The following is a 17,719-nucleotide window of genomic DNA, read 5'->3' as shown; positions in this document are numbered from 1 at the left end:
TAGAGTGAACCACAAAGTGTATGGGAAGGTATGACGTTCCATTAAAATAGATGCAGTGCAATCACCCCCTTGAGAAAAAGACATTAAATGAGTGGTAGAGTGAAGCACAACTTTGAACAGAGTATGTACAGATGAAGGAAGATCAGAGACAACAGCATTTCTATAGGGTTCCTTCAAACTCAAAGATGTTTCTTGTCAAGGCCAGCCTAGCGCATTCCATAAAGAAGTGTATGATAGGTGAATGTGTCCATCCACACACTCCAATGTTTATTTTGTGACCTCTAATGTATCTTCTTGGGGAAGGCTAGTATACAGGCTATCTAAGTCTAGGCTCATTAATATGTCCTGTTGGTCATCAAGTTCAAAGTCCTCTGTATGAACTAATATTTATTTTATGTCACCGATATAGCTTTCAGTGTTTTGAAATGAGGGTTTGAGAAAGTAATCCCAAAACTATGACAAGGGTTCTCGGAGGGAGCCTATGCCTGACACAGTAGGTCTACCTGGTTCGGGGTTGCAATTTTTATGAATTTTAGGGAGGGTGTAGAAATATGGGGTTATTGGATTGTTGTTCCATAAGAAATCCTCTGCTTGTCTACTGATCCACCCTTCGCACTCTGCTTCTTCCACCATGGAATTGATCTTGTCCCTCAGTGTGCAAGTACGGTATGTGTCAAAATTACCATCTGCCAATAGTCTTTGACATTCTGTCCTATATGCAGGAGCTTTCTGTAAGACAGGGCCCCCCCGCCTTTGTCCCCAGGTTTTATAGTGATGTTTGTGTCACTTTGTCGTTCAGTGAGGGCTGCTCTCTCTGAGTTGCTTAGATTTTGGAAGTTCCTGAGTGCATTGACCTCCAGTTGTTCTACTCTCTTGTACACTACTTTTTCGAAAGTAACTAACTTTACTGGATTGATATATGTGTAGATTGCTTTCATAAGCCTGTGTCGTTTTTTATGAATTTTAGGGAGGGTGTAGAAATATATGGGTCACTGAATTGGTGTTCGTAAGAAATTCACTTCTTGTCTACTGATCCACCCTTCCCACTATGCTTCTTCCACCATAGAATTGATCTCTACCCTTAGTGTGGGAGTAGGTTGTGTAGTTATGCTCATCTGCCAATAGTCTTTAACATTCTGTCCCATATACAGGGGTTGTGTGTAAGAGGAGGAGAATAAAGGTCATTTCTCTATTGTCTCCCCAGTGGGTGACTACAGGGACCGCCCACCCACACTACGTTATGATGCCTAATATCTAGGACAGCTAGGTCACAGATGAAACCTTGTTTATTGACACTTGTAGGTGCATGCCCTTACAATGTCTGTCACTTTATTTCATTTGCTATAATTTCTCTTATGTTATGTGTGGTTTCAAATGTGTGTGTGTGTGTGTGTATATATACACGACTTCTATTCAAATTGAATTAACTGCAGTATGAACCTGTACATTTATGTATTTATTTGCTTCAAAAACCTGTGATAGCCAAGATATATATATGAATATATTTTATATATCCATACAAGCATTGTGTATTCATTGGCATTTCACTGGCGTAAGTCTGTTGTCTGTATCCATGAATGTTTATGCACACGTCACTTTAAATTGTGGATCTTGAATTACAGAGTTGTCACGTGATCAAGGCCGTGGGCGGCCGAAACGCGTTATGGCGGACAGTCCAAAATAAACACTTCAGTACGAAACATTGTGCTCCGTGTCCATTTTGTCACTCGTAGGACTTGGTGAAAGCAGAGTTTTGGATATTATAAACTGGGAGGACTTCCTCGGTTATACACAGACCCCCTCTCTATTGCTGGCCCTACGAAAGAAAGTCAATATCCGACTAACTGCTCGCGGCGGTGAATCGGAAGCAGTAGTGTTTTCAATAAAGGAAATCGCAGTGGCCCCCTGACGGAAAGCAGACCTCGTCCTCTGCGGTGCACAACGGAACTCGAGTCGACCGACCTGAATACGTTGAGAACGCCGACGAATCCCATAACAGAGGTATGACAAAAGTATATGCAGTAATGTCACGTTTAGAGGTGTGTGACAGCCGGGATATCAGATTTAACTAATTCTCACGCTTGCTGGTAAAGTACAAAGAAATAAAGGGACAATGTCCGCTGACACACTGTGCGATCGAGAGGCAGCAGCGGAGGAAATGTTTAATAACTCCCCGATGCAGGAAGCACAATCATCTAGTGGAGTAACATGGGATAATCCCATTAAGAGATATTTCACAAATTAGAAAAACTGATGAAACAGGAACAATCAAAATGGTGGAAGCACAAGTCCCTCCAACGTCATCTTGATGTGGGCAGGATCCCGAGGGGATTGAGAATTATGATAGCCCCTAGCTATGAGAACCCGAACCCCCAAATGATGGCATAACGGGAAAAATGTAATTTGGAATTAAGTAGGTTGGTTCAAACTTTGGTAAAATATGCCGAAACTGACCGCAAGGAGCTCCAGAAACAGATCGATGTACTTAATGATGAAGGTGAAAAATTGGGGGCCACTCGAACTCTGTCCAAATTGTGAGATGATGGGCAGATTGTGAAAAGAAGAGTATAAAATCAATGACAGGAAAACATATAAATTCCAACGGGGCAAAGCCGCCTACGAGACTAGAGAAATATTTACCTTCTCACGTAAATATGACTCTTTGAGAAACTCCAAATCTAGCGGCAGAAATGACAAAGCATTGGGATATATGCACAACAAGGGTCCAATGGCTACAACATCCGCATCAGACTTGAGCTCCGCATTGGGAAGCGAATCGGAGCCGGAAACAAACCAAAAAAGAGTCGGCCAAATTAAACATAAATTATCCTTAGCAGAGGAACTTGATTTTTTACGACAGGACAGAAGAGAAACCCTACGGCTGAGAAGCAGAAAAACTGGCAGAGGCATAATAAAAGACGATGGGAAAGGAGAAAATCCAGCCGAAAATGTAAAAAGCAAGAGAACAACTAGTGTGCGTTGCAGACGCTATTAACTCAGAACCAACTAGATACAAAAACGATAATTAATTTGGCGCATGTCGACTTGAATGAAGCTGAGTTACAACTTCTAGTATTGGGACTGTCATTTTTCCCAGAAAGCAGCTTCAACTATGCACAAACGAGAACTGACGTTTTTAAATTCATACTCAAACTGAAGTTGAGCAAATACCATCTGCTACAAAAAACCAACCACAACATAAAGATTGGGCAGGAAGGGTACAAATCCTTAAGCATAATGAACTTAACAATTGGGGACTTACTGCTACTCAAAGACCTCCAAGATCTGCGAAGGGAGAGTATAAGTCAAGACTGTACTAATGAGGAAATAAAACAGTCAACTTCCAAAAACATTTTCTAGACCATACACACCTTTTTAAGATCAAATCTACCTTTAATCCAATCATGCCCATCGATTCTTTAGGCATCTACAACGAACGGGAAGTGACCCAAATAAAGAAATTAAACTTCAGTCTCCAGAAAGCTAAACCAACATTTACGAGCCAAGAGTGGAGATATCGCCAATTGATTTCCAAACTACAAAATTACAAGGAAGTCGTAATTAGGAACTCGGACAAAGGTGGGAATATTGTCCTCTGGCCTCGAAAAGAATACATGAAGGAGGCACTATCCCAGCTAAGTGATATTGATTGTTACAAAAGAAGTTCCACACAAGCAGCTAGATTTACATACAATGAATTCTATATAAGACTGTTGGCCTGGAAAAGTGCTGGCTTGTTGAGTTTGGAAGAGTACAAATATTTGAAAAAGGAACATCCAGTTATGCCAGTAATTTATTTTATACCTAAAGTCCACGAAAATATATGGAGACCTCCAGGCAAGCCAATAATAACTGCATGTGATGGCCTATTGGAAAACAGATCCCGATATATGGACTATTTTTTAAAGGACTATGTTAAAAGCCTCCCGTCCTATAGTCATGACACTAGTGACTTTCTGCGGAAGATACAAGACATAGTGGCACAATGGGTGTGTTCTGATGTCACTGGATCACACATCGCTATACACTAGCATCAGACACAAAGAGGACATTCGTGCATTGGAACACTTTCTCAGTAACAGACCTTTTGGACTTGCTCAGCATAGTAGGATGCTGATAAGCATGACTTTTTTTGTTTGGAGAACAATGTATTCATGTTCCAGAATCTGATTTACCAACAGCTATGGGGGTAGCCTTGGGGGCCAGCGTCTCTCCCAGCTATGCTTTTCTACACATGGGCTGGTGGGAGGAGCTGGTCCTTGGGGGGGAAATTTAGCCATGCGTTGAAGGAACATGTAGTAACATGGCTAAGATATATTGTTGATTTATTTGTTGTATGACGTGGAACAGAGGTGAGTGCTTTGGAGTTTGTTTCCAGGATTAATGAGAATGACCTCAATCTCAATTTCACAGCTATAGTGAGCCCAGATACAGTCAGTTTCTTTTCCCACCCTACACATTTAATAGAAAGCATACCCCAGGGGGAAATGTTAAGACTGAGGCGAATATGCAGCGATGAATGAGACTTGGCTGTGAAACAAAATGAGAGCAAAGAGAGATTTCTAGCTAGGGGTTATTCCATTAAAACAGTTGAAGTAGATCAGATCTATTGTGCATTTTAGATTTTGCTATTATTTGGTAAAATAAGTGGCCAGATTGAAGACCCAGACATACAGGCAAATCAGGGAACAGAGCCTATCAGATTGATTCTAACGTACAGCAAACAGGAAAAACAGCTGAGGGGCATCCTTAAACGTAATTGGCCAATAATTTTGGATGACCCCATTATAGGACACCTTTTACCCTAAGCACCTTTATTACATATAGGCATCTATGAGTAATGCGTTGGTGAAGAGTAGTCTTGGAACAGAAGAAGTAGGGACTTGGTTATCTGCTAGAAAGGGTTTCAACAAGTGCACAACCTGTAAGGCTTTTCAAATTTGGTGCAAATAAAACCTCATATTTAATCCCATTCTGTGATAGAGCAAATACAAACACCTAACTTGCAAAATGGATCATGTGGTTTATGTACTGGAATGTATGTGTGGACTTCAATATGTTGGGAGTACTAAATTACAAGCCCATAAACGCACACTACAACATATTAGGGCCATCACAAACTGGGACTCCACTTACCCTATAGCACGTCGTTTTAAAGAAACCCATGATAACAATCTGAACGCTCTTAAATATTTTTTTAGGAGATGCTGTCCATAACCACAAAAGAGGAGGCAATTGAGAAGCACGCTTCATTTTAGAATTGGATACCAAAACTCCGAGGGGTCTGAACACCAGCGAATATCTATATACCTGCTTATAACTTTAATTGATGATTGGAAATGAATTAGGCTGCACATAAAATCTTAATATCCAACAGTTTTTATTATTAATGACTTTTATCAATATTTGTGATAGTGATAGATATTAAATCTAGAAATTGTATTATCCCTTGATGAAATATTATTGATGTATTTATACTATTATACTATTAACAGGTGAGAACCTGTTAAGAGAATATATATTTGGAGTTTTAGAGTATTTTCTTCTGTTGCTCAAACAAGGTTAAAAATCACATTGCACTTAGGCACTTATTTTAATCTTATTGATTACGTGGGTGAAGACACTTTGGCACTTTATAACTTGGGCATTTTCATTGGAATACTGCAGACAGAACAGGTTTACAAGGTACTTAACCATCACTTCCATTCAAATTGAATTGACTGCAATATGAACTTGTACATTTATGTATTTATTTGCTGCAAAAACCCGTGATAGCCGAGATATATATATGAATATATTTTATATAGCCATACAACCATTGTGTATCCATTGGCATTTCAGCAGCGCAAGTATGCTGTCTGTATCCATGAATGTTTATGCATGTGTTACTTTAAATTGTGGATCTTGAATTAGTTTAGTCATGTGATCAAGGCTGTGGGCGGCCAAAACGCATTATGGCGGACAGTCTGGAATAAACAATTCAGCCTGAAAAATTGTGGTCCGTGTCCATTTTGACCCTCGTAAGATTTGGTGAAAGCAGAGTTGTGTGTATGTGTGTGTGTATATATATATATATATATATATATATATATATGTGTGTGTGTATATATATATATTCACTGAAAAAACCATAGGTTTCAGGGGCGTTATAGTTATCTGGACATTTCCCTCGTACAAAACCCTAGAAATTCCCCTGTTATAGTTAGTTCAGCTAACATGTGATGTCATCAGCAGTGCATTGCGGGGGCGCGAGTTATAGTTAGCTGAACTAACTATAACAGGGGAATTTCTAGGGTTTTGTACAAGGGAAATATCCAGCTAACTATAACGCCCCTGAAACCTATGGTTTTTTCAGTGAATATATATATATATATATTAACTTAAGTTGGGTGGATATTTCACTCGTTAAAAACCAATGAAATTCCCTCGTTATAGTTAGTTCAGATAACTATAACTCGCGCGCCCGCAATCCTCAGCTCATGACGTCACATATTACATCACTCATGACATGGTCAGTGGCATCACTCTTGACATCACTAATGACATCATCCTTGTGATAGAGTGGCGGTCGCGCGAGTTATAGTTATCTGAGCTAACTATAACGAGGGAATTTCATTGGTTTTTTACGAGTGAAATATCCACCCAACTATAACATGTGTGAAACCTATGGTTTTTTAAATGAATTTGCAAGGTTTTGTAAATGCTAATTCCTAACTATAACGTGTGTGAAACCTATGGTTTTTTCAGTGAATTTGTACGTTTTTTAAATGCTGAGTTATGTATGTATTATTATTTTTTTTATATATTTATTTTTCAATAAACTACGTATTAAAAATATATATTTTTTTTATGGTTTTTCACCGTGCGCGCACGGTGCGCGCACCCCTGTGATTTAAAAAAAAAAAAAAATTAAATGTTTTTTTCTGCCTTCGGGGTCCTTCAGGGACCCCCTGACAAAGGCTAGGGGGTCAGGAACTCTCTACCCTGCCCCCTTTTCATGTTCGCCACCTTCCTTTTCCACTCTCGCACTGAAAACAAACAAAATGGCGGCCGACACTTCCTGATTTCGACCGATTCGAACGTTGACTGACATGTAACAACCAATCAGAATTACGCTCGCGCACGTTAGGGTGCGCGGCTATAGATATGTATGTGCTTTTAACTGCAATTTTCTCAGGATCTACTGAACAGATTGACTCCATATATGCAAAAGGCACATCCCTGACCTGAGGACTACCTCTCTGGCAAATTTCAAGTAAGTCTGTTCAGCCATTCAGGCTGTACCTTCGACTAAAGGTCCTATGGGAAAATGCATGGGGAAAACGCGTTTTGGGACCCCCCCTTTTTTCTCGGCCCCCGCTTGACGAATCTCCCCGAGACTTTCAGGGTAGGAGCTGAGCGGAGCGCCCCATTAGTTTTGAAAATTTTGCGAAGATTCGTCAACCGGCGCCAAAGTTATTCAAAATAGAATTTTGAGATTTCCTATGGAAACACGGTCCTAACTATAACTATCTACTGGCGACCGCCAGTAGATTATTTATATATATATATATATATATATATAGATATGTATATCTATATATATATATGTATATCCTTTTGGCATGCTGTAAACTACGTTCCGGTCAAGAGTGTTACAGGAACCTGTGCACCTTTTGTTTTCCCTTCTGTTGATGGCACTGATGGATTTGATTATTCACCAATAAAATATGTGCATGGAGAACATAGCATCTTTTTCTTAAATACTTCACAGTAGCCTTTTCTTTTTAAATGTTGCTTGCTGCGTTTACATTCGTTTTAACAACTGGATCATGTAGGATATTCTTCACACAGTTAATGACTGAAATGTGCTAAGCAGAATAGGAAATCTGCAGCTGTCTATTTCTGCTACAGACCATCATTGAAACATTGCTCTTGGTTGCATTAGTTCTTGTAATCTACTTTACCATAAACTGCACAAATCAATCAGATGGAAACATTTGGTATGTAAGAAGAGTTGTTCATTCACATTTACCGGCCTACTGCATTCCAGTTCACCTTGTCGGAACGTTCCAAAATCCATCATGTATGAATTGTGAAACCACTGCTTTCCATTGCAGCTCCAGGCTAAAAAGACACGGGACAAAGGCGAGAGGAGTCATCTACGAACTGAGATCAAGACACTGAGGAAAGAACTCCGGGAAAGGGAGGAATCTGCCATGATCAACATTCTGACGCGTGCAAGCGTAATTCTTGCAACAAACACTGGTTAGTAGCCTTATCTCGCTAATGCCTTTGTTTGATACTTGCCAGTTAAGTTGAATTTTTTTTCTGATTTTTGTTTGCAAGTGTGTAAATATTTGATGCTCAGTAATGACTGGAATTTGTTTGACTCAAACCAACTGAATATTTTTGGGATTAAGAAAAGAGTTGATGCAGAAAACTTTACAGGAGAGGCAGATCACACCATAGTAATTTGTTGCAAGTAAACTTCTACACGCCCAAGTTATTTTCTTACATTATGTCCTGTGTTTGCAATAAGATCTTAGCAACAAATCTTCTCTATGTGTTTTCCTGAGGGATAAAATCTGTGTGTCTGTCCCTCCTTGATTTTCTACTGTGGAGAGAGCCGGGATGTTTGGCAATGCATCCCTTCTAGTCCTCTAATATTGTTGCCCGTGCCAAAAGTACCAATCTCCTGTTTTTTACAGTTTGACGAGATAATACAGAATTTGCATCTTTTTAGAGTGAGAATCTGTCTATCCTGCGTGACCAAATGCGAAACACCTGTGCAGTGATTTTCCAGATTAATTGAATATGTTGAATGCGCTCTCCATTTTTTAAGTGTTTACCGTTTCACAATCAGTGTTCAACTTCAGTGATACAGCTGGGGTAAGGTGGTAACTTTGTACAAACGTAAACTGAATTTCTTTAAATTTGTCATTGATTATGCAAATACAAAATATGCCACTCATACCTATTTTTATTGTCTGAATAAATAAAACTTAAACAGCCATTTGAAAGAATCACATTTACATTAAAAACACATGCCATATCTGTGGCATGCATTACAATCAATCAATCAATCAATCAATAACTTTGCATTACACATTTAACCCTTAATTAATAAACTTTTAATTCATACCATCACAAAACTTAGCTCTGGAAATTCAACATCAATCAGTGCCCACACTGCCAAATGTTTCTCATCTCAGGAGATTTGTAGTACTCTCTGTGGCTGCTTAACAGTCTCAGTCAAAACCGTTGGAAGCAACCCAAAGGTACCCTGACTCCAATAGAATCAAACCCAAAAGACTGTGGAAAAAATACAATATTACGAATGAGAAAAACATTCTGTGGGACTTGGCCCTTTTTGCAGGGTCATTCCTAAACTTTTTGCCTTCCTCCTGTATTGTTTCTGACCTGTTTTTGTTGGTTTTAGGACTCTGGGCACTTTGCTACTGCTGATCAGTGCTAAAGTGCATATGTTCTCTGTATAAAGTAAAGATGATTGGTTGTCCATGATTGGTATGTTTGCCTTACTAGTAAAGTCCCTAGTACAGTGCACTAGGTGTGCCAGGGCTGGTAATGCAAATGCTTCTAGTGGGCCTGTAGCACTATTTGTGCCACCCACACAAGTACCCTTACAAAGGGAACTCAGGCCTGCCATTGCAGGGCCTGCGCGCAGTTTGTGAAACTGCCATGTTGTTCTGTCAAGTGCACTCACTTGCCAGACCTTACCCTTTCCTTTCTGTGCACCAAAGACACCCCTATAGTAGGTCTAGGTTACTCCCCTGGACAGGGTGCAGTGCATGTCAAAGGTGGGACATGTACCAAGGTGTGTACCATGTCCTGGCAGTGAAACAATCTCCATTTCGGTTTCACTGCTGAAAGGCCATCTTGCCCATTAGAATAGAATTGAAAGGCTGTGTAATATGTTTTCCAGCCTATCTTCCCAAAGGCTTAAGATGGAAAGGTGAAGTTTAGTATGCCTGAACTCACCCTGCAATAACACATCTTTTTATAAAGATGGTTTTTGCATTATGTGTTTGTAAGCCACTCTTTCAGACGTGGCTGGGAGTTTAGTATGCCTGAACTCACCCTGCAATAACACATCTTTTTATAAAGATGGTTTTTGCATTATGTGTTTGTAAGCCACTCTTTCAGACGTGGCTGGGTTTTTGTGTGTCTCTGCCTGGTTGTGGACTGACTGGCTGGATTTGAAAGCGATACGATCTGGGAAATGTCTTGACCCAGGTTAGGAGGAGAGACAGCAGAGGCTGACCTGCATCTGGAGTGTGTAGGGGAGGAGTAGGCCTAGAGGTGAAGTGGCCTGGGCTGGTGCTATAAACAATTGTCCCATCTCCTGCTGAGTGATTGAGAATCCAGACCCCCACTAATCAAAGGAAGAAGGTGTAACTGGCAGGGAGGCACCCAGAACTGGTTTGAGCAGGGGTCAGTGTCCCCGTAACACAAAGACTTCAAAGACATTGAGGGGTATAACTATGCGAGCTGAAGCCTCTGAACCTTGAAGAATGGCTTGATCAAGTGTGAACAAGACTAGAGCTACTTTGTGGATCACGAGGAACCTTTGCCAAGGAAGAAGCAACTGAAGAGACTGACGGATAGGACTGCTCTTGCTGTGTGATCTGGGACTGGCCTGCAGTTTGCTGTTTCAACTAAGGAAAGGCTGTAGGGACTTTGCTGTGTCCCCCTTCTTGAAGGAATCTGTGTGCTGTGTCCTGAAGTAACTATCCCCAAGGGCCCGAGGTGAGCTGGCTCCCTGTTTGGAAACACAGGGACACAAAAGTTTCCAGAGAAGACTCTCAGATACGCGGTGGGTGCGTGTGCTCTGTCTAGCCTGAGACCTTCGCAAGTTGTGCCCTGTGATCTTGGGCACCTGGAGTTCCAAACAAGACTCAGAGACGCGGTGTGCGTGTGCTCTGTCTAGCCTGAGTCCTTCGAGAGGATTGTCCTGTGAACGTGTGTACCGGGGAGCTAAGTAAGTCTCAGCGACGCAGTGTGTGTGTGTGCTTGGGGGCAGCCTGAGATTTTCGTGTGGATTGGCCCGTGATCTTGTAGACCAAAAGAGCAAGTGTGCCTCAGCGACGCTGTGTATGTGTGCTGTTTGCAGCCTGAGACCCTCGCTGGAGGTGCCATATGATCGGGGGCACCAGAAGATAAAGTGTGTCTCAGTGATGCTGTGTGCGTGTACTTTCTACTGGCTGAAACCTGTGCCAGTTGTGCCCTGTGATCGTGGGCACCGGAAGAACAAGTGTGTCTCCGCGACACTGCGTGCGAGTGCTGTGTACAGCCTGAGACCCTCGTGAGCAGTTGTCTGGTTATTGTGTACCCAGAGTTCCTGTGAGTCTCATTGACTCTGAATGCGGGTGTAGTGTGCTGCCTGGGATCTTCTCATTGCCCAGAAATTCTGACAAATTGCATCGGAGGCCCAAGTCGCTGGACGAGGAGAGGAGAGTGGGTTCGCGCCCCCCAGGTAACGAGTGTCGACTCCTGGGGCACGGGCTCTGCGGGAGACACACTCTGCCTCTCTCTCTCTGTCCTGCAGTGCGAGCTTCTGCTTTGTCTCGGATTGAGGCCCGTGTGCCAAGGGAGTGGCAGCACCGGGGCCTGAGTGCAAAGCTGCATTTACTGTGTTCCATCTTACCAGTGTGGGGTGGGCAACTGTGTCAGGAGACTAACCGCAAGCCAGCACAAGTGGCGGAGAGACTGCCGGAGGCACCGTGAACGGAGACGGAGTAACTTAAGTATTGCATTACTTCTGCATACATGGAGTATCTGATGATTGTATATCGCATTGCTCTATTTCTGCACAACGGACTGCCTGTTTTGTCGTATTACCCATTGCATTAGTTTGCCTAACGAACTGCCTGATAGGTGTGTTACGCATTGCACTAGGTTTGCATAACGAACTGCCTTATAGATGTGTTTCGCCTTGTCTTAGTCCTGCATCACGATCTGACGGATTGTCGTACTACACATTGCATTAGTGTTGCATACTGAACTGCCGGATATGTGTTCCATATTGCATTAGTGTCGCATAACGAACTGTCCGATAACTGTATTAAACGTTGCATTGCTTTTTCCTAACAGAGTACCTGAAAAGGGACCGTACACATTGCATTACGGGGGCATAGCAGTCTACCATGTTGTTGCTTTACGCATTTCAGTGACAGTACAAATCGCCAGATAGCCATATTACGATCTGCATCATTCTTATGTTGTGAAGTAGCTGAGTCTTGCATAATGAACTGCATACTACAACATTAGGATTACGTAGGATTGTTTAGATTAGCTCAATAACAATAGGCCGGGGGGGGGGGGCATTACCCCGACGCATATGTTGGTTTAGTATTGTGTGGTCGCATTGTATATCTTTTTATAAACATATACTTGTTTTTTTATGAAACTCTTGTGGAGTCTATTTGTGGTGTTATCATTGGATTGCTGTGAGCGTAATTGTTGCAAATTCTTTACACATTGGCCTTGAAGATAAGCCTGGCTGCTCGTGCCAAGCTACCAAGGGGGTGGAGCGGGGGCTATCTCTAGAGGCGATCTGTCTTTTCCCTAACTTTGGGGCTTGCGGGACCCTGTTTGGCCTACAGTACCTACCTCAGCCAACCAGAGATCCTGGTTATTCTAACACAATATTGTATAATTTAGATGTCTAAAATGTGTATTCCTAAACGGGCCGTGTATGTGAGAGCTATATCCTTAATTCTATACACTCAAATACTTTTTTCACTGTTCAGTAGTAGTGAACACTGTATTTCAAACTAATATCTAACGTATAATTCCTGGTAATGTGTGTAATTAATTCTGATATATAGAAGGGAACAAAATTTGTTAGTAAGAAATAGTAAATTGCAGAATAACCCATGCACTTAATTTGTCATCAAGCATTCTGCATGTACATCCCCTTGTTACTTTTTATTCTCGTTTTATTTTCGTATTCCTTCAAGCTAAGTATATTTCTCTTAATGTAATTTAATTTGTGGGAATTTTCATAGTGGACTTCCATGCATGGATTAAAAAAACATATGCTTACTTTGAGTATGTACTCCAATATTGATCACCCATCCTCAAAACTGGTCACTGTCTGTATTTCAGAAATGCAAAGCCCATCAGGAATTTGATGATGTACCATAAATAGATGGACCCTAAACATGACAAATTCACTGTGATTATCTCTAAAGGAGTAAACTATTTTTCACATTTCCCTATAATGTATGGCTAGTCAACGCACTTGTTTTATCCTATTTTGGTCTGTAACTTTCCAGCCATCGATCTATCCCAACATTTCTCAATTGTTTCATTTTTATTACTTTAATGTTCTGTACTGGAAGGTCAATGAAATGACAAAGGAAGGTGAACCCAACTGCTCTGAGTAGACCGTTATAGACAGACTTTGTTAACCAAATATGAATTAAATACGTTATTTACAAATAAAATTGTGCTAGAGTGTTTATTGATTGTAGTAGCTGGATTATATAAAGGGATTACCTCACACATCTATCCTAATTTGAGGACAAGTATAAGAGGAAGGACACTGTTGTCAGGGACCCCAAATACATGTTCCATCCTACATTACGGAAGGTGGCAGAGCAGGGCTAATGAATACTCAAAGGGGGAGCGCTGACTTGAGGAGTCTGGACATCTTGAATTTGAGATAGATGCCCACAGCGTTTGGGTTAATCAGCATTTTCAATGGCCAATATAAAACCGAGCTTTTGCCTGCCAGCTTGCTCTCAGTTCCATCGTTTCATACCTTCTCAAGTCTCAGAATTGTTTAGAACTCATGCTCGTTTCAATTTTCATTTTCCCTTAGCCTAGGCCTCTTCCTGAATCATGAGCATTTCTGCCTCGTTTTAATTAAGAACTTAGGGCCAGAGGTACGACCGTTTTTTGCATTCGCAAATGGTAAATCTGCCCGTTTGCAACTGCAAAATAGGTCTGCCCTATTTACAAACCCTATTTTGTGAGTCGGTAACCTATTACTGACTCGCAAAATAAGGTTTGCGACTCGCTATTAGGAAGGGGGCGTGCCAAGGGCGTCCCTTCCTAATAGCGACTCGCACTTCAGTGTAAGATTGTTTTCGGCCGCAATTCCGGCCCATTTAAAATGGATCATAAGCTACTCTCAAACGAGGGCCCCCAGGGGACACCTTCGCCTTTGTGACTGGCATCGAAAATATTTTTTAAGAGCAGGCAATGGGCCCACGGACCACTGCCTATGTTAAAAAAATGAAACCGTAACGTTTTATTTTTATTTTTTAAATGCATGCCATTTTCCTTTAAGAAAACGGGCTGCAAAAAAACAAAACTGCTTTATTTAACCCCTTCGCTGCTGCGGACATTCCGCTGCAGCGCTGGGGGGGGCAGGGGGGGCAGCGCGGTGGGCCTGTGCTCATGACGGAGCCGTGATAATGTTGCTCTACTAAGTGATTTCGATATGAACATCAGGCACGTCAATGCTGAGTGTCATGTCCAAAATTTACATAGTAGCAACTGATGAACATCTTGTACCGTACACTCGGCCTAATGTATTATAGTCTTCACTTAAAATTTGAGATAATGTACACTAAGGGCCAGGTGTAAGACCCTTCCAATTTGCGAGTCGCAAAGTGCGTTGTTTAGCGACTTGCAATTTGCGACTCACAAATTGTAATTTACAACAGTTTCTTAGAGAAACTGTTTGCGATTCCAAATAGGGTCGCAAATTGCCTGCCTCATTTCTACTCATGAGGCAGGTGCAATTTGCCACATTCCGCCACACTCCGCCCATTTGCGTTGTCCCCCCGCACAGGCGGGGAAACAGCGCCGCGCAGGCGGAGCGGCCGCCAACGGGCGTGTCATGACGGAACCGTTCCGTCATGAGCACAGCTCAACCGTGGCTCATGACGGAACGGTTCCGTCATGAGCGGGGAAGGGGTTAAAAAAGCAGTCACAGACATGGTGGTCTGCTGACCCCAGCAGGCCACCATCCCTGGGAGTGCTAGCCATTTCCAATGTGGTGGCAAATTGCACCTGCCTCATGAGTAGAAATGAGGCAGGCAATTTGCGACCCTATTTGGAATCGCAAACAGTTTCTCTAAGAAACTGTTGTAAATTACAATTTGTGAGTCGCAAATTGCAAGTCGCTAAACAACGCACTTTGCGACTCGCAAATTGGAAGGGTCTTACACCTGGCCCTTAGTGTACATTATCTCAAATTTTAAGTGAAGACTATAATACATTAGGCCGAGTGTACGGTACAAGATGTTCATCAGTTGCTACTATGTAAATTTTGGACATGACACTCAGCATTGACGTGCCTGATGTTCATATCGAAATCACTTAGTAGAGCAACATTATCACATCTCCCCCAACAATTATATTATCTCACTGAAAGGTTACTGTACAGTACAGTCTGTACACCATGTGCTTCATCCGTTAGGACCAAACATTTTATCAAGATGAAAAAGAAACGGTAAAACGAAAAAAAAAGAATAAGAAGATAGAAAATCAAAAATTAAAGTAGAGCTCAATAATGGCTAAAGTGGACATCGCTGTTAAACAAAATCAATAAACACAGAACATGTATCATAAACAGAAGAATTATAAATCACTGACCGTCAAATAAACAAAATTAGATAAACAATTTAACAAAAAAAGCACAATATAAAATTAAGTACTAAAGCAGAGATCACTGATGCATTCATATGTATTGAACTGAGACTGTAAAACCAAAACCCCACAATGCAAAAACAAAACTCTTTCGATTATGAGCCCATTACGTTTTTTTTGTCCCTGATCAGTAAAACAAATTCAAACAGTAACAAGATGGTCAGTCAGACCGATCCTTCTAAAGGTTTTGCCTTACTATTCTCAGTTGGCTGCTTTTGGTACGAAATAAAACTAACAATATTTTATTGCATGCTGCCATGGGCACATAGGAGGTCGATAAAGCCACTAGTCAGCTCTCTGAAAAAATGAACACCCAAAAACATGCATTTGCAAACAAATTGATTTGGCCTAATGGCTAGAGCGGTCGACCTCAAAGCTGGGCAACAGGGCGCCCTGGAAACGCAAACCAACCCTGGCAATTCCAGTGGGGGAAGAGGGGTAGCGGGGTGCTGGTCAGAAACACGGACTGCCCAGGGGAGGGATTTCTGGTGGAAAACACTGCAGCTGCGCTTTTGTTACAGGGTCCCCCACCCTTCCGGCCCACCGGGAAAAGGCCTGGTGCCCGCTACGGCCAGTCCAGCCTGCTGGGGAACCATGTTCGTCTCAGTTCGTCTCTCGGCAGGGACACTCAACATCCTGTGATTCTGGACAAATCAATTAATCTGCCCGTGTCAAACAAAAGATGAATGTTTCTGTCTGTAACGTAACTGGTGCTTTTGAAAAGCGCTCCGATACCTTCGGTCTAGTTTGCGCTATATAAAACTACAAAAGAAACTAGAGCATAGAGGCATGCTTTAAAAGTGAAACCAGCATTGAGGCGACATATGAAGTAGACAGTTATGAAAATTGTAAGATTGTCGCACACATCTTAGTGGCAGACATCTGAACCAGCATCAGGACTCCATGCTCAAATTCACAGTGTAAGAGCTTGGTACCTGCATCGTGACCAATCTCCGTGCAAAACCAGATATGCATTATGAATAGTCCTGCTGCCGGCCTGCTGCTGTCATACTGTATGTATGATCACAGGACCAGTAAACAGTAATGCTGGAGGTAGAGAGTAGTGACTTGAGTGCTGGACTACAGGACTCAAGGTGTAAGCGGGCAAACAGGTCATTGTATCTGCCCATGGGGGGAGCACAGAGGAAAAACCTTACGCTTGACAGGAATATGCCGCGCTTGCTTCATCAGTTGGTGAGAGCAAGGATGGGTTGTGTGTGTGCATGTCTGTCTCTGTGTGTGCATACTCACTTCCTTGCCACCATGGCATTCTAGTTATCTTTTTTTAACATTTATTTTCAATTTTGATCAAATATAGACGTTATAACATGTCTACCATAAAACCACAGCTTCTCTTTATGACAGACCATGATGATGCAGGTGACTCCCCAAAACAGTACCATAATATACAGTAAGATGAACTCAACTCACCAATATAGCATAAAGACATATCAATCAGAAAAGCGAGGGTGTACCACAGTATAAACAACTATGGGAATGGAGTGTCATGGATAGTGATTAGAGTAGGCAAGGTTTGTATGAAGTGGGTCCCACATGTCTCTGAGCCGGGACGAGGTGGCCTGTAGATCGTGTACCAGCATTATCACAGCAAGTGATAAGGTCTCTAAACCATGGAGTGCATCTTGGGACCGCATCCCCTCACGGCGCTTCTCCGTTTCCAATCAGGAATGCCAATACAATAAATTTACGGTAAGGTTTATAGTAACCCTTCTTGAACTATTTTGGTTTTCCTAATGGATGTTAGTGGCCATTCTTGATATATTGTGAGTAACCATGCTAAACCATGGCTACCCTAGGAAACTGGTGACTACACCTGCTATAATTGTGGCAATTCACTTATTAATGACATCCTTGGCAGTATGGCATCCAACGCTTGCATACTGGTTGTCAGTCTTGGCATATTGTTGACATTCTTAGCTTAATTGCTGCTAATGCTGACATAGTTGTGACAGACCCCCACCATATTGGAGACAAGCCTAGGCATTCATTGTGAATCTTTGGCCTAATTAGTCCACCCTACGCTTAAGGGGTT

General features: G+C 41.9%; 1 protein-coding gene across 1 annotated transcript in view; it reads left to right on the top strand.

The window, feature by feature from the left end:
• Positions 1 to 17,719, top strand: part of IGHMBP2 (immunoglobulin mu DNA binding protein 2) — a 352,665-nt gene that overhangs the window by 110,212 nt on the left and 224,734 nt on the right. The window contains exon 7 of the mRNA XM_085644756.1: positions 8,100 to 8,247. Coding sequence (XP_085500882.1) covers positions 8,100 to 8,247 — 148 coding nt within the window. The remainder of the gene's footprint in view (positions 1 to 8,099; positions 8,248 to 17,719) is intronic.

The sequence above is a fragment of the Triturus cristatus genome, chromosome 3_1 (assembly GCF_964204655.1).
Source record: "Triturus cristatus chromosome 3_1, aTriCri1.1, whole genome shotgun sequence".
Lineage (NCBI taxonomy): Eukaryota > Metazoa > Chordata > Amphibia > Caudata > Salamandridae > Triturus > Triturus cristatus.
The sequence above is the reverse complement of the archived record's forward strand: the minus strand, read 5'-3'. Positions and strand labels throughout refer to the sequence as shown.